The sequence below is a fragment of the Pollachius pollachius genome (assembly GCF_949987615.1).
Source record: "Pollachius pollachius genome assembly, chromosome: 2".
NCBI lineage: Eukaryota > Metazoa > Chordata > Actinopteri > Gadiformes > Gadidae > Pollachius > Pollachius pollachius.
This window is the reverse complement of record NC_136935.1, coordinates 14845200-14868831: the sequence shown is the minus strand read 5'-3', so window position 1 is coordinate 14868831 and position 23632 is coordinate 14845200. Positions and strand designations below refer to the sequence as shown.

At 46.4% G+C, this 23632-nt stretch overlaps 3 protein-coding genes across 3 annotated transcripts in view; all 3 read right to left on the bottom strand.

The window, feature by feature from the left end:
- Positions 1-11468: 11468 nt before the first annotated feature.
- ttc7a (tetratricopeptide repeat domain 7A) overlaps positions 11469-23632 on the bottom strand; it is a 197803-nt gene continuing 185639 nt past the window's right edge. The window contains exon 21 of the transcript XR_013811576.1: positions 11469-11507. The gene's annotated coding sequence lies outside the window, so the exon portion shown is untranslated. The remainder of the gene's footprint in view (positions 11508-23632) is intronic.
- zfp36l2 (zinc finger protein 36, C3H type-like 2) lies at positions 12964-16331 on the bottom strand. The gene is made up of 2 exons (XM_079730117.1): positions 16066-16331; positions 12964-15834 (listed from the first exon to the last, which is right to left on the bottom strand). Exons 1-2 carry the CDS (start codon positions 16111-16113, stop codon positions 14617-14619), a joined length of 1266 nt encoding a protein of 421 aa, XP_079586243.1. The 5' UTR covers positions 16114-16331; the 3' UTR covers positions 12964-14616.
- Positions 18393-23632, bottom strand: part of thada (THADA armadillo repeat containing) — a 67810-nt gene continuing 62570 nt past the window's right edge. The window contains exons 37-38 of the mRNA XM_079730264.1: positions 19260-19435; positions 18393-18984 (exon numbers count right to left, since the gene is read on the bottom strand). Of these exons, the coding sequence (XP_079586390.1) occupies positions 18670-18984; positions 19260-19435 (491 nt within the window). The 3' untranslated portion in view covers positions 18393-18669. The remainder of the gene's footprint in view (positions 18985-19259; positions 19436-23632) is intronic.

Sequence of the window (23632 nt, the reverse complement as noted above, 5' to 3'; positions counted from 1 at the left end):
ATAAACCACGCACACATGCGTACACACACGTACACACGCATGCCTCAAGGCAAATCCAAGTTCAATTACACACACACACACGCTATGAAGTTCCTTATATCACATGCCGGCTTCCCCTTAAGACACAGCAGCTGTTTTGTCCACACTCCTCTCGAGTTCACGTCGGAGCAAACATAAGTGTCAACAGCGACAGAACATGCACATGAGAATGGCAGGTATTTAAGAGCAGCGACTTGCAGTTGTAGTGTGAGGGGGCAGCATCTGTGCTGCGCTGAAAACAGGTTTACACACTAGTATTAGAAGAACCCGCCATTCTCCCCATGACCTGTCCTGCCCCCCCCCCCCACAGGCAAACATGCACGCATACACACACAAACACACACAGACACACAAACACATATAAAAATACATTTCATTTATAATGCACTTTACATCAACTCAATGACCTTAAAGTGCTACAATGCACCTGTAAAAGGATAAAAACAACATAAAAGACTTTTAAACTAGATAAAAAAGAAAAGGAAAAACAGAAAAAAACATTTAAACATTTAAAATAACAGCTTAGCCAAAGGCTTTTCTAAAAAGTTGGGTTTTCAGGCCTTTTATATACACACTCATACACATATACCCATTCTCAAGCACACAGACAAGCACACACACACACACACACACACACACACACACACACACACACACACACACACACACACACACACAGATTAGCACTGAAGCACACATACACACAAGCATACAGAACCCCCCCCCCACACACACACACAAATACTCATAGATACTCAAAGAAACCCACACAAAAACCCACTCCTACTGAGCGAATAAAAGAGAGGTTGGTCCTTTCTTCTCTGTCCGTCTGTTTGTCCTTCTGTCTCTCTATCTGTTTCTATCCCTCCATATCTCTCCTTCTGCCCTTCTCTATCTCTTGCTTTTGTATGTTACTTTCATAATTACACAGGCAGTTGCAGGTTAGCTTGGCTTTCCCTCTCTCTCTTTCTCTCTCTCTCTTTCTTTCCCCCTCTTTCTCTCTACTGTTCACACATGACAGCTTGTAAACTTGAAAAAGCAATAAAATGCCTGCCGCTCAGTCTTAACCAATCAATTAATCAATAGCTTGTCTTCCCTCTGTCTCTCTGTCTCTGTCTCTGTCTCTGTCTCTGTCTCTGTCTCTGTCTCTGTCTCTCTCTCTCTCTCTCTCTCTCTCTCTCTCTCTCTCTCTCTCTCTCTCTCTCTCTCTCTCTCTCTCTCTCTCTCTCTCTCATTACTCCTCACACTCAGACCAGAGCGGAACCCCTCGCCTTGATGGGATTCTTCATCGGCCTGCCCACAAAAAAGAGAGAGCGATAAGGGGAGAAGATAGAGAAAGAGAGAGCGAGAACGAGAGAGGTGATAATGAGGTATAACATTTACCTCACCTTCAGATACCCTTACCATTATCCGCAGATTACAGAACGCCTTACCAGCTCCAACCTCACATGTATATACACTTTAAGCTGCTTTGGACAATAGCATCCATGTGTCATAATGACACTATACATGCCCTGCAGGTTAATAGTGGTCCCATACCAGTTTAATATGTTAGAATATTCTGCAAAACCGACACTTTTATTGACATTCCCCGAAGGCACAGGGATAAGACCCTGTTGAGGATCCAGGGATGTCGGCACATTGCATCAATCCTCAACCAAGTGTGCATCACTTAGCGTGCAATACAGACGCAGAGACTGAGTGTTCTCTAAATATACAAAGAAAAATAACACGTATGAATGTTAGGTAAAGAGGGGAAGGGGAAGAGAGAGCCACAGTCTACCTGACCCTGGAGGGGGGGAGTCCATTGAAGTCGTCATGCACTCAATCAGCCCCCGCCTCCTCCCCTCCTTAAAGGCAGATAAAACTGATTCAAATGCACACAAAAAAAAACTAGGCATAGTCATATGTGAGGCAAGGTCGGATATGATCTTGACCTCCGTCACACCCCCAAGATGGTCACAGAAGACTTTGTTTACTGCAGGGCATCACACACAAACACACACACACACACACACACGCACACGCACACACACGCACATACACACAGTCACACACACGCATCCATACACACACAGACATAGACACCCACTTCTCAGTCCTCAGTCCGCAAAAAGACAGAGACAGGCGTCTGACTCTGTCAGATGTTGCTGTACTCTGCACAGCTGTTTTGGGTCTCAAGTGAGCGTAAGAGCTGCTAATAAAGGAAATAATCACACCAGCATGCATGAACACACCTTTCCACGCACACAGACCAGGCATTTATCTCTGAGTCACTAGTTTTATGTTTGCCACTACTACACACAGAAAATGACATACATAAAACCAGACCTCTTGCCGTATTTGTTTGCATGTGTGCATTTCAGCATTTGCATGTTTGTGTTATAGAAGGAGAGACAAGATGAGTGTGTGTATGTGGGGGGGTTGAAGGGGGAGATTCCAGGGGAGTGTGTGTGTGTGTGTGTGTCGGGCGGTGGGTGGGGTTGGGGGGTGCTGGGGGTGTGTGTTTACCATTTGGTGGAATGTACAGTATTTAGTAATGGGAAAAGCAGACTCAGTGGTGGGGGTGGGGGAGGGATGCGTACAAACACACTCTGTTTTAATGGATGGACCGAGACCCCTCCGGCACGCCCCTGGGGCCGGAGGGGTCGAACCCGATGGCTTTAACATACACTCTCACGGCTGGGGATCAAGTGTGTGTGTGTGTGTGTGTGTGTGTGTGTGTGTGTGTGTGTGTGTGTGTGTGTGTGTGTGTGTGTGTGTGTGTGTGTTTGTGTTTACCTGCCAGTCAACGCAAAATGCTAGGGTACTTTGACCAGTAAAAAGTGGTCTGACCTGTAAATATGGCATTCAGTCATGCTTTATTTCAAAGGTGCAGCTCACTGGGATGATTTGAGCAGTGTTTTCATAGAATAGGAATAAAATAATTGACGATAAACTACCAAAAAAAACGGACCACAGTACAGGAAATGAAACCACAGTGTTTTCATTCCATCCATGGCCTCAGTGCTGATTAAGAGCATTCAAATGCAAGAGAACGTTACAAAGGAGGCTTTTTTGAGAATTTATTATTCGAACGAAACATAGTTTTGAAAAAAAAAATCCTATTCATTCTTTGAATCATAATTTCATAATGAACCATTTAAACGTTAACATCCTTGTCAACTTTCATATTCCTTCGTTGATGTTACAACTCTGCTGGTAAAAGGCCCTGGCTTTGGTTCGCATTTTCCTTCTTTTCCTTCTTTCCTTGATGATTTTTCCAGGGTTTGCTATGGGGATTACTCTAATATAAGCAGGCTAGATTCCCTGTTCGTCTCTGGTTCTGCTGGTCACAGTAACATGCATTGCCGATCTGTTTGCAGACCAAAGGCATGAGGCTTTGGTGTGTCAATAGGTATGACTCATGTGTCAGTGCGTGTTTGTCTCTGGATGTGTGCACCACCCATTTTTATTGGTATAATGAAACATTACCTGCACACATACACAAGCACGCATGCACAGACAGGGGCATACACGTACACCCACGCTCATGCACAAACCCATGTATGTATGTGCACACACACAGACTCATGAGTCTGTGTGTATGCATACACACAGACACACACACACTTGGGCTATTATCTGTCAGTGAGAATCTAGGTCAGTGTTATAACAATCAGAGACACACAGGGCTGTGAATAAATATTGACACAGAACAAGAACAAGATGGAGAAGAAGAAGAAAAGCAGAAGAAGAAGAAGAAGAAGAAGAAGACGAGGGACCGATTCCCACATGGTCACCAGGTTACCATCAGTCATGGAGACAGCCATCGGCTGTCCAAGGCCATCTCCAGCAGAAAGAACTAGAAGGGGAGACCGAAAGGGCAGATCCTGTCATACCAGTTCATTGTGTAGCAGTACGCTGGCAGAGATTTCCATCTTGATTCAAGATGATCGAGGAGATGATGTTAAGACCACTAAAACGGAGAAATATTCACAACTCCATCTCAGTCTGGCTCTTTTTTTCCACTGCCACGCTGTGCTTCTCATACTGAACCTCCCACAGCCTTCCCGCTTTCTTGGATCGCTGCTGACCTCCCAACAGTAAATGCAACAACCGCAGCCCTGGAAGGACACGATCCACGGATTTAAACATGGGGAAACATCACACAGTGAATTAATGGTGGACCCCAGACCGAGAAGGCCAGTAAAAGGAATGACTTCATGAAGAACCACTCGTAAACAGTTTATCTAATACCTTGCAAGTAAACAGCAAACAGCAAGGGAGAGAGAGAGAGAGAGAGAAAGAGAGAGAGAGAGAGAGAGAGAGAGAGAGAGAGAGAGAGAGAGAGAGGCTTGGAAATGGTGGTATGAGGGCCTGGTGGGTAGTCCGGGTAATGTGTCGTTTTACAAACACAAGATGACAGCTTTGACGCTTATCGACGGAGACATCTCAACCTTCCACTTCCTGTGGCGAGCGAGAAGATGTAGCACAGCTACGCGTTTGTGTATGTGTGCGTGCATGTGTGCGTGCATGCTTGTGTGTATGTGTGTGTGTGTGTGTGTGTGTGTCTGTGTCTGTGTGCGTGTATGTGTGTGTGTGTGTGTGTGTGAGTGTGTGAATGGGGAAATGGTACATCACAGGCCTATGTTGGACAGAGCGGCGGCAGGGTTGACTGGAGGCCAGAAAGCGTAGAGAGAGTAGGCCAAGCATGTACGGGGAGACCGTTGGAAGGTCACTAGAGGGAAGTGCATATCATCCCTGTGGTGCATATCGTCCATATTGTGTTGGCTAAAGTGCTGTTCTCCCTGACACATCATAGACAGTGACCACGTAGAGTCAAGGCTGCAACGCGTGTTTAATAACGAAAGGCCCCTCCCACAACATTCTCCCTTCCCTTGACTAGTTCACACAAAAACTACTGCTAATGCGTCATGTGTTGGCAACGGGTTGCATCAGGAGGAGGAAGGGAGGACAGGAGGGGAGGAGGAAGATAGTGGGAGGGAATGACAGAGGGAGGAGTAGGAGAAGGGGGAGAGGGCCGGCACAAGACTCCAAAGTGCATGGTTATTCTATAACTGAGTCTCGTGACCGTGAGTCATCTGTATATAATACTGTTTATTGTTACAAGGAGTTCCACATGGTGAGCTGGCGATTGTCTTCCCTTCTATCTGATCCTATTCTAGCCCATTCTAGCATATCCTGGCCTGTTATTTGTAATGCTTTAGGACTTTGATGGGTTCCTGAATAGGACTTTTTAACAAGTTGACTCAACAATCCAAACAAGGAGACTTTTGAGGTTAGCTAAATAGCAACCAACGTGGAGGTGAGTGCATGTGTTTGTGTGTGTGTGTGTGTGTGTGTTCACATTCCTACAGGCCTGCGGTAGGGCCCGCATTACCATAAAACAAAAACAACAACAACAACAACAACAACAACAACCACGTGTGGCATTGGGGTCAGTGTGAATACGTGGGTTCTTTACCTGAAGACCGGTCTGCTTGCTCTGGCCCAATGGAAGGCTCTGACAGCAAGAACCTGACGTCCACCACCCAGCCTGGCCGGTTGACAAGCAACCAGAGGTCTACTCTTCAGTACAGAGAGGAGCACACACACCAATTAACATTGGAATTAACATGACATTAACATTCAATTAACATTTCTGTTTCAAGAAGCTGGATTAACCAACTTAACCGGATATGTTAAATCTGAATTTATGGAATGCCAGAAGTTTCAGATATGAAGATTAGACTAATTAGATTGATCAAATTTATTGACATTGTTTTGTTGTGCAAATTGATGCACGTTCAAAGTATGTCACTACAGTGAACTGTGAGATTAAAGCAAACTACAGCTTCATCTTTCTTTCAAAACAAAAACAATTCTCTAGCATACTTGCAGAATGCCAGATGGCTTCAACTAGTCTTGCAATTACTGTTTTTCCAATTGGTGAAGTTGGCATTAGCGCAAATGAATGCAAATTAACCAACTAGGCTTCAATCGATTAATGCACCCACATAGCAATGACATCTATGGGAGCCCTGAATGATCACTTTTTCAGATTGTGATAGATAATGGCTTTTGAAAGCTGTCATGAATGCCCATTTTCAGGTTCACTCTATCAGAGATTGAGTGAACTTGTTCCTCTGGTTGGAAATACATTGTTCTAAAACCAAGAATACCAACAGTCGAAGGAAGCACTCCATTCAAAGTTAACTAACCTGCGGTAGTTGAAAGCAGGACCCAGGTTACAGACCAATTAACAAACACCAATTACCAAACCAGGTAAAACATAAATTACCTCACCGTTGACACAAAAGTAACACACCCGTCACACACTAATGAAATGCACTAATTGACACAATCATTAAACACATCAAGTTACAAACTATGTAACACACCATGTAACACACAAAGTAACGCACCACATAAACAAGGCAAGCAAAACACAAGTAAACACAGCCAAATAATGCACAAGGTAAACACATAACTGATCAAAGGCGTTCATTTTTTCAGATCAATCATTCAAATAAATATGGGCTGTTTGTAAAAGGAAATCTATCTTCATTGACAGTAAACAGAGTTGCTTGTTTATGCATCGTGCCAGATGCAAAGCAGTGTGCACACGCTGAGACACATACACACACGACACACGTATCACACAGTCATAGTAATAGGTACACACACACTGTGCGCGTGCATGTAGGTGTGTATATGTGTGGTCAATGTGTGGATATGTACTTCTGTGTGTGTTGGCGAAGGGGTATGCAGAATGTTTGTGTGTGTGTGTGTGTGTCTGTCCAGTGCACATGGCATAGATAGCTCCCCTGCTTAGTTGTATGAATGGGTGTCCTGAGAACCAGGGATAAAGGTGGTCTGTGCTACTGCTTCGGCCTACTGCCCTTAAAGAGGGCATTGATGGATAGAGGATGCTAGCTAGCCGATTCATGGATCTCTGTGAGCTACTCCAAAACATTTCTATTAACTATCCAAAAAAACTAAACATACAAATGTATTCGACAAACACACACACACACACACACACACACACACACACACACACACACACACACACACACACACACACACACACACACACACCCAGGATGTAGTTTGGCAAAACAAAAATGCAAATATCTCAGACTGATATATGCTCAAATGACTTCACCCAGCTGTTCTGCCTACAGTTCAGAGCAGTTTCTGTTCTCATATTGTATCAGTTAAAATGTAATTTTGCTTTAAGATTATGTAAACACAGGTGAACACACACACACACACACACACACACACACACACACACACACACACACACACACAGATACACACACAGATGAACACACAAACAAACACAGATACACCATCTCAAACCAACACACTAAAGAATCATTGATATGATCATCTGTTTGTCATCATCTTGCTATCATATTCACGTCATTCAACAACACGCCGACCGAATGACCTCAAGAGAACGCAGACATAGATGTAAATCCAAACTGAGAATGGGAAACCGTATAAGTAAGCAGCCTCCCCCCCATCCCAACCACCACTACCCAAGGAACAACCAGCCCCTCCCACACACACATCCTCCAGCCCCCCAGTCAATGCGCCGGGAGATTGTATCAACATTGCACGGCTTTGTTTGAAAGCCGCTGAGATATGAAATATGGACATGAGTCAGAGGACTAAAGCCGGACCAGAACCCCCCCACCACACCCTCACTCCCTCCCTCCCTCCCTCCCTTCTTTAGTACAGACACACACACACACACACACACACACACACACAGACACACACACACACACAAACGAATACAAACACACTCACAAATACAAACACACACACATTCTATTATACTTTCTAAAACACACGCACTCTCACACCGCCATATATAAACACACATGCACACACACACACACTGCATAGTTAAAGACACAGATTCACACAGACACACACACACACAAACACACACAGTAAACTGTGTCATTTCCGCGTTCGACTGACCTTTGACCCATTTTAAACTTCCTTCCAGATGAAGGTCAAACCTCAAAGGTGCGCTAAGCTCGAATCCTCCCTCCTACCCGGACGCCCAGACCCCCAGACCCCCAGACCCCGGGTGTGTGGAGCCCGGTAGGCTGCTGCTGGGGCTGGCTAATGACCGGGCGGTCCAGCCTGGACTCCCGAGGCAGCTATAGGCTAGCCTGAGTAGCCACTCACTCATCTTAGCTATGCTTTTGCTACAGCATAAACATTTTGGATGATTATATGTAATTATACCGCGGATCACCGGTTCACCAGGACACACTCACACATTCTCTCGCTCTTGCTCACACACACACCCACACACAAATGTATGGGTGGAAAATGGTCCGTCCCGCACGCACAAACACACGCACACACACACACACACACACACACACAGGGCGATGCATGCTCCATCGCCATGCTAACTGACCTCAATGATCCATGCTTCCATGCTGCAGAGTGTTTACTGAGTAAAATGGCAAATGAGAGAAGTCAGGGATGTGCGTGCTTGCCAAGAACTTCTCCAAATAAACACTCCCATTAAATATTTTCTACTCTGCTCTCCAAACGTATAACTTAGCATAGTCCATAATCTCTCTCTCTCTCTCTCTCTCTCTCTCTCTCTCTCTCTCAATCGAGCGTGCTCGCTCATCGACCGCAGGGCTCATCGCGAACGCTCATTCACCGCAACCGCATTCATTACCCAAATCTCATGTGTGGCTGGCTCTGTTGAGGCACTGTGGGTCGGGGCCGGTTACCGGAGGCGCTCTCTACTGCTGCCCAAAGCCACACTCCCAGCCTTTCACGCTGCGCCGCGCTTTCACACGGGGCCCTGACAAGCTCCGGGGGCCGGGTGGATGGCCCCCCCACTCCAGCAGCCCTCCAACCCCTTCACATTGAGCTTGGTTGCCAATCATGTGTGAGACCACACCCAGACTAAGTAAAGTCCTGGACATGGCCGTGTCACATTTTACAGCTGCGTCTCCAATGCCCACTTCTCCCAGAGGTGGACATTCCGGGTCCGCCGAGTGGTGAGTCCGAACCGGACTTTTTTTGTGGGGGTCAAACGATGTGGAATGACTTGACGAGCCTCCATTAGCCCGGAGAAACCACCGATCTCTGAAAACCACCGGAGCCCGGGGGGAAGGGGTGGAACCAAACCCTGGCTGGGATTTTAGTTTTTTACTTTCTGGAATTTCTGTTCCACTACTGACCCCTTCATTCTGACCATTCACCTCATAACCCCCTCTCTCCCCCCTCCCTGTGGCCCTCTCTGCCTGGGGGCTCTGTGTGAGCTCCAGAAGGCCCTCCACGCTGGCTGGTGAAAGGTATGTCTCAGGGACTGGTGTCTGACGCATTGACATTGGCCTTTTCACCTGACCAAGTTCACCAAAGCGCTTTTAGAAATCTTTTAGAATCCTTATACCACAATCTTGCATTGGTCCAACAAACGTCCAGCTAATAATGGGGGGGGGGATTAATAATAATAATCCCCTTGCATGATGTGTATTCTGAAAGAAAGTAATCAAACACACTTTATCTGAATGTTTTGACGGCTAACGCTGATAATGTCATCACCGGCCAGAGTCTGTGCTGAGGGAAGGGCCAGTTAAACACATACACCAGACTGCTCTACTTCCTCTCTCTCTCTCTCTCTCTCTCTCTCTCTCTCTCTCTCTCTCTCTCTCTCACCCTCTCTCTCCCTCTCACCCTCTCTCTCTCTGCTTGGCATATAGGAGTCATCACCAAACCACCGGCAAGACAAAGAGAGCGATGTAGAGACGTGATAGAAAGAGGGTGAGGTATGACGACACTGCAATGAGACTCTCTCTCTCTCTCTCTCTCTCTCTCTCTCTCTCTCTCTCTCTCTCTCTCTCTCTCTCTCTCTCTCTCTCTCTCTTTCTCTCCCTCATCATTCCAACATCAGTGGATTAAGAACCAGGCCAGCGCTCAGAGTCCGGGCCTGAACGGCAGCCAGGGACCAATGTTAGTAAACTGCGGAGGAACTAAGGGAAGTACTTCATCCTGAAACCACGCACACACGCACACACACACACGCACACGCACGCACGCACACACACACACACACACACACACACACACACACACACACACACACACACACAAACACACACATGCACGCGCACGCATGCACACACACACAGACACACACATGCACACACACACACGCACACACACACACACACACACACACACACACACACACACTGGAGCTCTTGGTTTACTCTGGCCGTAATGCGCGTGGTCTCCATCGGAGAGGAGCGGTAAACACTCGGGCCTCTGAAAAGATGCTCTGTAAATATTTACCGCTAAGACAGATGAGCGCCAGGACAGGAACAGGGCCGAGCACCGCTTGACACCCCCCGCCCCCCGACCTCGCTCTCTCTCTCTGCGGCCCCCGGCCCCCATCCTCCCGTGCGGCCAGAGGACCTCCGCTGGACGTCCGCGCCCCAGACAGGGCCAACAGGTCATCCAGCATCCATTCATTGTTGATTCAAACCGGCCTTTCCTCCAAGCGCTCGGACAGGGTCACTTCCCTGAATGTAAAAGCACTGAGTATGTCCCAGATCAGGCTGTGAAAAACACGCTGGTGGAGGGTTGGTAGTTGGAGGCTCCGCTCAAACTCTCACCACAGTATATATGGTTTCATGCCGATGGCAGTGAGAATGGTATTTCCGAAAGACTATTGGTAAAACGAACAATAATAACAGTGCAAGTGATTTTTGCAAATGATAAGGGATTTGGGAAGGCTCGGTAAGTGCTCCCTTGTGGGCTGTAAGCCACCCCCCCCCCCCCCCGCCCATCGCATCATCCATCACTCACTAACACACACACACACACACACACACACACACACACACACACAAACACTCACACGCACACACACACAAACACTCACACACACACACACACACACACACACACACACACACAAACACACTCACACATAGTTCTCTAACATGGCCTCCTTCTGGATGAAATATGCTTTGAAAAGAAAGTTCCCCCCCCAGGGCCGGACTCTGGCCTGTGACGACAGCACCGCAAAACAATACCAGGACGAGCCGGGCTTCCCAGGGCAGGCCAGCAGAACACAAATAGCAGCATGTAGGAGCGTCCGCAACACAACACAACACAACACAACAAGCTCCTCCGCCTCAATAAAAACAGAGGGGAGGGTGAAGCTGGAAGAGGAAGAGGAGAGGGAGAAAAATAGCAGGACCGAGGTGGAAATGGGTAGTGGCCAGGAACCGCGGCACTTCCTGCGCTAATCACAACGCAAAGTACTTCCTCTGATTGTAGGAGCTGCCGAGCCATTCACCAGACCAGCCTCCTGAACACACACACATGCACGTAAACAACAACACACACACATACATGCACGCACACATCCCTGCACGCACAGACACACACACACACACAAACACACACACACACACAAACCACTTCTTAGACATAACAGTGTTTTTCATATGCTCCATCCAGTTTTAAACCACCTAATAAGGAACCCTAATCAGAGCAAAACGCTTCTTCTCACACACGGCCGCAGATATGTGTTGCCTCTTCTTCTCACTGAGCCGCTTTGGCTTGGGCCTGATAAACATCTTATTATGTAATCCTTACGGCACAGTGAATGTTTGCCAGGGGCCCTTATCGGCGGGCCCTTATCTCGCTATGAACTCCTGGCACCGCTTGCTTTCTGGACTTTTATTTTCTTAATGACTTTGCAATCCCTGATAACTCTTGGGAAAAATAACCAAAGCGAAGAAACTGGAGTGTAAAGAGGTTCCCAGAAAACAAAATAAAAGGCAGTCAAAGCCCCACACGTCTATTTCACATTTCACCCCCACAGATGTCTACTGCAGCTGGTTGTGTTCAGAGTTAGCAATGTTACATTTTAGCAAGAAGGGCACGGGATGAGCTTCCCCTGTCGTCATCATCTCCTATCTTTAAGACTTGGTCCCTTAATCTCTTCTGGACATGCTGAAACCACAGCATGCTGGCATAGGGCCCTCTTCCACATTGGCAGAATACTATATCTCTCCCAGCAACGTTTGAAGTTAGGAATAAGGGAATTGTACAATCTGCCAGGCAATGCTATGGAAACCGTTCAAACACAAACATACTACCACAATCCTGATAGTATGGTCAGTCTCTTACAAAGCAGATCTGCTTGTGTCCACAGACTATGAGAGACAAAAAGACCACCTCATTGCATCCAAGGTTGTTGGGTGTGTGAGTTCATCCACCCTACGGCATAATGGCAATAGCTGTCTGTGTTTTTTTCTAAATAGATGCCATTGTTCACTAGGTCAGAGGATGGTGAAGGCAGGACCAACCAAGAGAAAAAAATCACTTATCCCCAAACTTTTACCTGGATACACTGAGACATGGACCTGAGGCTATTGCAATTGCCCGATGGTATGGGAATCATTTGTTATTGTGTTGTGACTCATTCGATTGCACTTACTATGCTGTTGCACAAGCTTTCCATGTGTCATGATGAAGCCTGGCATGCTATGTTTCATACTTTGGATGGGCTCATTAGGAGTTGTTCAATAAAGGTGACCACATCCATTGTGGTTTCCCTTCTGAAGCGAGCAGCACAAAGTGTGTTTCTTGTTCGGGGAAACAACCCGGGACATCGGCCTTAACAGGCCGTGACACAGCATCAACCAGTGGGGTTGGTGCTCCATAACAGCCCGCTGGCCGAAGCTACGCTAACCACACCAAACCTCCAGTCTCATGTTTGAAGATCATCGATTTGATGGTTTGGATGGTCATTAGTGGTGAGAATATATAGTATGATCACAAGGACAGTTTCAGAAAGATAGTGTTATTTGTGAATAAACAGCATGATGAAACCCCAAAAGCCAGCTTTAAAGAATATGGAGATGTATGTTAACTTTCAAAATGATTTTATTGGGACAAAACTACAAAATAAAATGTACAGCACAAAAGAGTCTCAAGCTCAGTTTGTAGTGAATCGCCCCCCGTCCCCGAATAGAACTTGTGTTGTCATTTGTCCGTTTCGTCACATTCAAAAAGCTTTACTTCTGATAAAGTAGTCAAAAGTAGTAGTGCGCATCGCCATGTACCTACTATGTACAAACCAAACATGTCTTAAACCCCCCGCCGATCCTGTAGCAAAAAAACTCAAGACTACATTTCATGTCAAACAAAACTAAAAGATAAGTGTTGAGGAATGGGGAGAAAAGTTTACTGTTGTCACTCCAGAGTTTCTTTGAGTGGTAACAACCTTCAAATAAATGACAAAAAAATATGCCCAAAGTAATCTACATTCAATACAACTTGTGTAAAAATAAGGATTTCATATATAGGAAAATACTTTATTTGGTTAATCTTAAGGCAGGTCAAGATGGTGAACCCCAGGCACTGGAAAAAAACAATAATACTTGGGCACAAGGGATTGCTACATTCTTCAGCACATGGCTAGAATCACAGTGTCACCCCCGTACAAAAACGAGAAATTATTATTATTTTAAATACATTTTGGTTGATTTATTGAATTGGGTTCTTGGTTATTGAAGTCTGGTCTTAACGCAAGAAGAAAAAAAAAGGTAAAGATGTAGGGTTTGGACGGTCTGTACAAACACACTGTTTACATTCTACAGAAGAGAAAAATGTCTTTAGGAAAAAAATGGATCCTCCAACAGCACTATCATGCAACCTCCAGAGTAAACAGCAATCACCAAAAACTTTAACGTAAACAAGGAAACATAATGAAATAAATATCACATACGTTCTCTTAAATTAAGATCTTTTTTTTTTTACTCATTTACAATAAAAAATAACTAAGTGAAGTTACAAAAAAAAAGAGGAAAAACAACCAAAATATATATATATATATTACTGTGAAAGAAACATACACTCCACTTTATGCAGATTAATAATGGCGATCATAATTTAAACATAAAAGAATATAGATCTATTGCTTCATCATACTTGATAAATACAGTATGGTCACAAATTACCAATGTAGCCTATACTTTTTCACAAGATAATAAATAAGTTAAATAGTCCATAGCAAGTCAGCACCGCTATGTAATCACTCGAACAGCTAAAAAAAATATATATAGATCCAACCATCAGCAGTGATTTCCCCCAAACCGACCAAACTCGAGTGCTTTTTAAACCAAGCAACAAATTAGACTAACCAAACAAACCACTGGGTGGCGCTATGAGACAATGCAGTTCTGGAATGGAAATTGAAGCTTTCAGGTAAAAAAAAAAAGGTTTTGTTTTTTTTACTTTGAGTCAAGGCATATTCTTGGCAGGATGGAAGAAATCTGAAACCGCTTACAGTCTCAACTTGTCAAGTCATTTTACACATCTATCCAAGGAAAAGTGTGTCTTGCCTGATAGAGCAAGGGGGCTGTTTCTAAATCACAGCCCTTAGGCAAGGCACTGGTGGAATGCCTTCTGTTGCTATCTACTTTATACAGCTATCATGTTACATAGAAAACAAAACTAATGCCAGAATATGGATAGCTCTCATCCGTTGCCGATAGCACGAACAAAAGATAGAATGATTTAGTCATCGGAAATCGACAGCCTGCTGAAGATTGGCAACCGTCTCCCAGCGTCCAAACTCGGTGACTCGGAACCACTGAGACTCCCAGAGGAGCTGAGGGACCCGCTCGCATAGCTCTCCCGGTCGGAGAGGGAGTCGGGCGGGCTGGAGGGAGGCTCGAACACCGGCGACTCGTTCAGGCGGCGCATGGACTGCAAGTGGCTCATGTTGAAGGTGGGTGAAGGCGGGCACATGTTGCTCTGGATGTTCCCATAGAAGGCGCCGTTGGAGTGGTTTGCAAAGGCGTTTGGGTTGTGCACGGTCAAAGGTGCCAGTAGGGCTTTTAAGTCCTGTCCCTGGAAGTTGAAGGCACTGTTGACACAGGACATGGAGTTGGGCGACAGCGCGTCCTCGTAGAAGCTCGGAGAGCACGAGGACGTAGATGAAGGCGGTGGTGGGGTGCGCGACATGGGGCCATCGAGCATTTGAGAGTCGAGGCCATGGTGGGATGAGAATCCAGAGAAGCTGAGGCTGTGGTGGAGCTTTGGTCTTTCCCTCTGGTTATAGCTGGACTGGTGTGGCATGGTGTCTCGCTGGCCGTATCCGCACAGCTCCCGGGCAGACTTATTGCTGGGCTCCCCTTGCACGTTGGCGTTGGCCGGGGCCGGTCTACGCTCGTCGGCGTTGTGGATAAAATGGCACCGGGGCCCGTACGGACAGAAGCCGATTGTGTGGAAGGTGCGGCAGGGCTCGGTTTTGTACTTGGGGTGGCGAGACAAGCTCCGTAGCTCGTGGTAGCCGTGGGCGAACTGGCACTTTTCGCCGTATTTGCAGGCGCCGTTCTCCTCGAAGGGCCTGCACAGCTCGGTCTTGTAGCGGGTCGAGTTGATCTGCGAGCCCGACTTCTGCTGTTGCAGATTGTGCAGCGCCTGACTGCGGTCCAGGCTGCGATCCACGCTCTCCTCGCTGAAAGCGCGGTCACGGAACTTGTTTTCCTTGTTCATGAGGGCCGTGGCACAGTTGCTGCCTCCCATATTCTCCTTTAGGCTGTTGTACGCGCTCACGGGGAACTTGTTGCCGTTGTTCATCAAGTCCATGTTGCTCATCGAGTTTCTGCGGAAAAATCCCGGCGAAAAGGAGTGACTGGAGTTCGAGGTGGTGACCGGGGCGCCCACCGCCTTCTTGTCCAGGAGGCTGTTAATGTGGATGGCGTTCATGTTCATGCCCTTTTCCTGTTGCTGGAGAGAAAGAGGAAAACGTGAAAGTCAGTTACAATATTTGCCACCTTCCCCTGAAAGTAAACTAGTGTGGGCTAAGCCTCACGTGACATTGCAAAAAGCAACAGGTTAGCTGAATTTAATGATCAGCACAAGGGCTGCGATGCAAGAAAATAAGCATGCATTCAAAGTTACGACTGTTAACCAGCACCGCGATTTGAAGTGGTGGAATGAATGGTTTTTAATGCATACCTTGTAAAGCATCTCAATGTCGTAGAACGTGGACAAAATAGAAGACATCTCCAAAAGTTTACTGTCGTGTTCTCTCGTTCATGGAGGATCGACCAGGATCCTTAAACGCGACTGGCGCAGAATGTGCCACGACTGGTGTAGTTGAAGTCTTAAATATTGATGTGCAAGTCCAGTACTGGCAGCGAGTGAAAAAAAAAGGACAGACGGGGAGAAGTAGTTTCAGGTTGTTATGATCGAGTCGCTTGTCCCCTTTGAGAAGCGCTGAACCAGAGTGCTTCACTGACCGCTCTCCGCCTGCACATGTATATAAACACAAGGTGGGAGGGGCCTTTGGAGTTGTAGTTAAACTTTATGTAGGGCTCTTTTCTGAACACGCCACCTCCCCGAAGTCTTCCATTCACTGGTGGCGGGCCGCCTATTTTTACACCACGCCTTTGTGGAAACCCTATGCCAGCTCTCCCTTTTTCAGTTGTTTTTTCCCCGTCATATCACCCAACGGATTGGAAGTTGGGTTTGATTTCGAGTAAGCGGTGAAATGAGTCACTCAAATAAAGTATGTTGTTAAATTGAATGGACTCTCATTTCAGAAGAAAAACATTTATTGTGGACGAAGAGTTTGTGCTCCCTCTCGCCCGTTCGCCACCACACACACACGAACCCCCCGCCAGTGGATTCTGCGAGACCACAAGTATGAAGGGTAAAGTGTACAGACAGAGTGCAGGAGAATATTTAGAAGTCCGTGGTTGCGTAATCAACTCTCAGACTCAGTAACCACTTCGGGCAACTATGCACGGACCAATACGTTTCTTGACTCACATTACCTATTTTTGTAGGTTTTTATAAGGTCAAACTTTCAAATAATGAGGAAATAGATCAATTATATAGTCTTCATGTATCAACATGTATTGTGAACACATTTATTAAATGACCTTATTAAGAATCCTTCCAAACTTCTAAAATCTTAACTTGGTTTCAACTTCCAAGTTGGAACCACCTAAACTCTGCAGCACAATGAAGGAATGTGCGTTTCCACTGGAATATATCAGAGCGGAGCAAGACTGCCCCCATCAGAGCGGACTCTGCATTTATTTAGACAGTCAAGGGCGCCCCCTGCTGAGCGGATGGCTTTGTCGAAGGATATAAATTCAAATAAAATATCTTAACCCTGATAGTGGTATTAGGTTAAAACAACTGTAGTTTCATGAAAACAGCGGCCTTTACCTTTTTTTATGGAAATTAATTCATCATCATTCATTGTTTATCCTAAAGTCTGTATTCAGTTAAGGATGTAGGAGACAAACAAGCATTTCAACAAACTACATGCATTCTGGTGATGTCATGTAGTTCCAACATGTTTGGTAACCCAAAGCGTCTTTCACCCAGAACAATAAGTGACAGCGTGGTCATACACAGTTAACATGAATGCTCTTATGGCGAGAGAAAGGAGATGGAAAACAGGAAAAATAGCATTGAGTGAAAAACAAATGACATAACAGCTTGGAATCCTACTACGAGCAACCCTAAAATTAGTGTTGGAACAGCCCTCAGCCTATTTCAGCTTTCAGCCCACTCGTGATGAATGACTTTTAATGCTACAGGCACAGACACATGCAGCAAGAGAGATCCTTAAAACACGTTAAACTCCCAAAGGAAACAGTATCTCACTCCCCCACAGACACCGGCCTTGCTCCAACATATGTAGAATTGAGATGTAAGCTCCAGGCATTCAAAACCTTATGTCACTCTTACGTCACTTCTTCCACACTGAACACTGCTCTGAGAGGATAAGGGAGGCAAAAAAGTACAGTTGTGTCGATCCACACAGGCAGGAAATGTGGCCTTGTGCATACACAAACACACACAGGACACTGGTCCATTGTCCGGTCCTCCTAATTATGTAAGCAGGAAGACTAGAGGGGATCATAAAGAGGAGCCTGCCCTCTCCAGGAAGCACTGTGCGCAAATTAAATATAACCGGACAATAACGGCTCATATCAACAGTGAAATTCAGCCACACGCTCACAACAGTTGGAAATGTATACAATTATACATTCACCTGAAACGCCTCGCCCTTTGTTCCTCATAAGAGCTTCCCTCGAAGCACTCTTAGAGTAGTGCTTCAGGTAGTTGGCTGAAGGCTAAAGCCCTGCCAGGAGTACGCGTTTATAGACAGGGGACAGGGGCCCAGGTGCTGTGCGGAAGCAGAGCAAAAGGCAACAGTGTACGAGCAATGCTGAATACAGAGAGAAGAATGCTCTCCAACAATGGTCTCGACGCGCACACGCACACATACGCGCACACGTTTTTGTTGCGATTTAGCCAGACAATCAACTTCAGAAAGTCTTTATTATGTAAAAAGAGATATGTACACGACATAACATGCGGATGACAGTACATTTCCGTTATGAAAAATCTGAAGTACAAAATAATCCAAATGAAAGCGGAGGTTCATGATTGACCAACATTCTTACTGGCTTTTTTTATTTCCGTCTTGAGTCTGTACAGTATAAGCGTCGCTACATGCTCCTGATAGGCCACAAACATGACTTCCTGTTTTGAGGCTACAACCCGGCTGGCCTCCTTCACGAGGCATCGTCTCTTCTGCTACATCAGCCTCTCCAGTACGTCCAGGGCCAGCGTGGCCCTCGCCTGCCGCAGCACCAGCCGTGCGTGCTCCACCGCGCACGAGAACTGGGGCAGTGGGCCCGGCAGGGCTTCCAGAGCCTGCTTGGCATCCAGGGTGAGGGCCTGCACCTGTATCCGCAGAGTGTGGCTCCGATCCTTGGCCTGCCCGGGGGACTCTGGGCCCAGGGTGGCGGTCAGGGTGATCAGGTGTCTGTGAAGCAGCCTGGCCCACTGCACTGGCTCAGCCCACAAGTTCAGCTCACCCTTCTCGAAGAGGAAATCGTCCTCCTCATCCTGAATGTAGACGGGCAGGAGTTAGTCGATAAGAGTGTCCCCCACTGGGACTGAATGTACAATTAAACGCCCCATCATTAGCAATGAGAACCCCAGCCTTGTGGATTGTTGTTTTAGGAGTATGAAAAGGCATCCCTCTGTGTAATCTTGTTCTGCAGACTCCCACCATTTCCATTCTATTTTACTTCACAAGAACGCAAGCCCTTCTAGGGCTTTAAGACAGACCAAAAACACAGAAACACTTCAAACTAGACAAAAACCAAACCAGATCTTACCAGACTTGAAGGAATTTCATCGGCGGTTTCCGGTGTGCTCTCCTCATCTCCCAGCAGCCACTCTGCCAGGGTCAGCAGGCCGGCCCGCTCCTGTCCCCAGACCACCAGGAGCGCACACAGCGCCCCCACGCCCTGGTCCAGCGCCACCGAGGGGGACACGCTCACTCCGGCCACATCTGCACAGTGAACAGGTGAAACAACTATTTCAATACGTTCACGTGGCGCCCTGTGGAGGTCCTCACTTCACACAGGGCTTCACACTGAACTGAAATTGGTATACATTCACATAGCACATCAACAACCACATGCGTTCAGATACAACTCAATGTCAGCAAAGTTCATAAAAACATGGGAATGACCAAGTTGCTGCAGCACACGGAAATGACCATATGGTCTCATAGCATACAGGACCTGGCTGTCACATTAAACTCAACACAATATAAGTTCACGTAGCATACCAATTACAAAAAACAACTATAGAGGAAAACTGTTTATGAAAAAGTTTAAATACATAAACTATTGTAATATATTTTGTCAATTTCTTAGACGGCACGTGAGCACTAGCCCAGGTCGCCAGGGAGATGAAGCAGCACACAGGAATGTCTCTGTGCCTTTGATGGGCGGCGTGGTAAACCAACCACAAGGGCTCGTCTGACAGTTACTGCTTAGTAAGGGGTGGGGTGAGGTGGGGGGGTTTGACTGTACTCATTAAAAATCAGACAAACCCTCCCCCCCCCCCTGCTGATTCCAGGGCTTTTGTCTCTGGGCCCTGGACCGGAGCAGGGAATGAACATGCAGAACACACCATACACCCACACTTCCAACACTCTGCTTTGGCACAGAGGATCACAAACTAAACATTGTGGACACTGGGGGTATCCAGTCATGGTGCCTGGGGTAAATCTGCAGCCAATATGTTATCTAGGGCCCGGAGCAATCAACGATTTACAGGTGTTATTGATGCACAGCTGTGCAATGAGGCAGACTGTGTGTGTGTGTGTGTGTGTGTGTGTGTGTGTGTGTGTGTGTGTGTGTGTGTGTGTGTCAATGTGTGTGTCTGTCTGTCTGTGTGTCTGTTTCCTCTGGCTTTGGAAGCTCTTCTGGGAAACAAAACTATAAATCAGTAATCTAACCACCATCAGGGGATGAGTGTGTGTGATATGTGTGAGTCAGAGAGAGAGAGCGAGAGAGCGAGAGAGAGCTAGTCAAACAGAGAGAGAGTTATTCAAACTGAGAGAGAGAGTGAGATAGAGCGAGATCTAAACTGTTCCCTTTACCAATACACATTGAAAGCTAAACACACGTGCTTAACAGAACCGACGAGTCCTGGTGGTTAACTCCGCAGCATGTAACAAAAGGAACATGCCAAGAGGCAAAGGGAGCAGAAAGGATGCCAAATTTGACCTGGATGTTCAGAACATTGGTAAATGACAGGCTTCTTGCAAATGGTCTCAACAGTGTGTTTGAATTGGTCCACTAAAGCGATGACTAGAGACGATCCTCTGAAACAGAAAGGCAACCATTACATTCCTGCCAATAAAAACACAGCTAGAGCCTGATCGACACTGGCAGTACACAGTAGGGCGTTGGTATTCCTACTATCATCTATCAAATCCATCGTCTATTAAAGAAATAACCTTAAAAAAAAATCACCACAACAATCATTAATGTATCAAGAAGATAACACATGGTCATTAACCGATCAACGTAGAACCGTACAAATGTGATAGATGTTTTGGTTGCGTAAAAGTTCACATTAAGTTACTTCAACTCTAGTTCAAAACATTGAATCTACATCAGGGCCTTCAGGCCTCCATGTGACAGAGAGTATGCCGCTCTCCTTTGAGAGGGCCCTTGGGTCAGGTAGATATCTGCTGGGCTTGTAAAAAAAGGAGGGAAAGTGGAGGTGCCAGGACAAACACCTTTAACGCAGGCGGCGCCGGGGGATGTGTGTGTGTGTGTGTCTGTCTAACATCATCACTACGGCTAATGGCTCCAGTTGTCCATGCAGCAACTACCTGTCACACTGTCAGTCAGATGGTAACACCAGAGACATCAAAAGACATTTGGAGCCACCAGCCAAGACACACCATGGGAAGAGTGAGAGAAAGCTTGTGAAGCGTGGTTTTCAGGAGCTTGCACACACACACACACACACACACACACACACACACACACACACACACACACACACACACACACACACACACACACACACACACACACACACACACACACACAGTGTACGTCTTGATTCCTGGAGGGTGGAGGTGGGGTTTGGGTGTGGAGGCTGGGACGGCCAGTTTAGAGGACATAAAGAGATGCTGCTGATTGCAATGTATTACAGGGCTCTGACAGGTGGTCAGGTTTGAGTGACAAATTCCTTTCTTTACCGAAAAGCTGCCCTCCACCCCCTGCTCTGTTTTGGGTTTCTCAGAAGGCCTTGATGTGAGCAGGACCAGGGCAGCAGCCTCATAACCTCACCAACACAACCTCCTCCTCCACCTCCTATCAACCCTCACAATAGGAAATCTTAGCTGCATTCAATTCATCCTCAAGTTCTTTTCTTTAAGCTGTGGTTTTTACACATCGCTTAATGCAATCTCCCCCCACGGCTTTAAGCAGGACACCACTCTATTTTCTCAAGGGGATAGTCTTACACGCCCATATCGGCGCGTGGGTTTAGTGTGTGTATTCTGTGTGGGTGTGTGTTGAGAAAAGAGTGTGTGCATGTGCGTGTGGGGGCATGTGGGTCGCTGTAAGTCAGTATTGTTTTACACCGAATAACTGTGCATGTATTTGACAAACTTATCTCCCAGTAGTACAAAAGGGTTTCAGTTGAATGGCTGGAGGTTGGGGCAGGGCAGCAGGTGTGAATACACTGGGTGTAGCACTGCACCCACTGGCACTCTCTGGTTACACCACGACTGGGCACGGCCAATACACACACACACCATGGTGTGTGTGTGTGTGTGTGTGTGTGTGTGTGTGTGTGTGTGTGTGTGCGTAGGCGCGCACAAGAGTTAAAGCTTAACCTTGGCAGTGTCGCTTGCGACATGGTACAACGGCATGGTCGTTTGTTCACACACACATTGGGGCTTATGATAACTTTTCCATTTGCGAATGAGGACAGACCTCTGGCTTTACAGCACAGAGATTTCAAAGAAATATTTTGTTTTGTAAATATACACAATTTGAGACGTGCGACTCGTTTTAATCAGTCACACCATACGCCGAAATAGCACAGCAAAGCACTGTGAGCCTCGACATGAGCCCATTCGAGTTTTTTACTGTATACATCTTAATGAACCTAAGCCCCTCCACTGCACACACATGTATGGCCACAGTGAAAGATGGATAAACACTGACATCTTCCAACTAAAACCACTCAGCCTGACACTGATCTAAGTTATTATTTTGAAAGCAGGAGACATCAAGGGTGACATTACGTCAGTGGTAGAGTAGGGGGGGTTACAGCACTGGGGGTATCGCATGTCTTATTGAGCAGGGATAAAGGGAGAGGGATGGAGAACAGATAGGGTGGGGGAGGGGCTGTTCTGTCAGAAATGGGCCAGGAGAACGGATAAGAAATCACAGAGAGGTCATCGCTGGCATCTGCATGGGCTGCGAGAGGGTGTGTAGTCATCCAAGGTTAATCGCCTGCCATGGGGGACTTAGGCTACACTAATATTTTCATGTCACTGAAAATGTGTTATTTATTTTGTTAACCAGCGAATATCTAAGTTTGTAGACAAGAGAAAAGGTTTTCTACAGCAAAATATTTCACCTGGCAAGTTGAGGGACATGTCGATGCCAGGTGCCGGAACACTACATAATGCTGTGCAGAGAAGTACACAGGAAGGATTTTTTGTGTGTATGAATTTCTCAGAACAGATCCTCCGATGACTTCACAGAGGGAACTGGGACTTCACACACCAAGGAAGTGCAATTTACTAGTTATGATAAACACACTTTAAATGACCAGAGGCGGGGACAGGCCAGTACCCCTAGCTGTGGGGTATCCAGGGTTTGGGATTGCATTATTCGCCCGACTCTGTGCTACATTAGTTTCCCATACACTGCAGTTCAACAGGCCTATTGTAGCAGTAACCATTTTTCAAAATGTAATTGGTGCAATCAAGCTTTTCGCCACTTTTGCAAATTTTCCTCATATTATAATGAATGACATGATACCGATCAAGCAAGCAGTTTGTCGAGAAATCCAGGTTAATTATGTGTGTTCCTCGACCCCTGTTTAGTTAATTATGGGAGTTGACACAGTGTTAACTCTAAGCTCATTCACGTGCACACAATCTCAGGAAAATTAGTAGCTATGAACAGAAAACTCTGTACCATTGTGCTACGCATTGGTG

What these genes read in the sequence shown, in the direction of transcription:
- zfp36l2 (XM_079730117.1), bottom strand. Translation starts at nt 16,113, where the DNA reads ATGTCTTCTATTTTGTCCACGTTCTACGACATTGAGATGCTTTACAAG. An exon ending in ACATTGAGATGCTTTACAAG is followed by an intron (nt 15,835 to 16,065) that starts GTATGCATTAAA and finishes CTTTCTCTCCAG; the next exon opens with CAACAGGAAAAGGGCATGAA.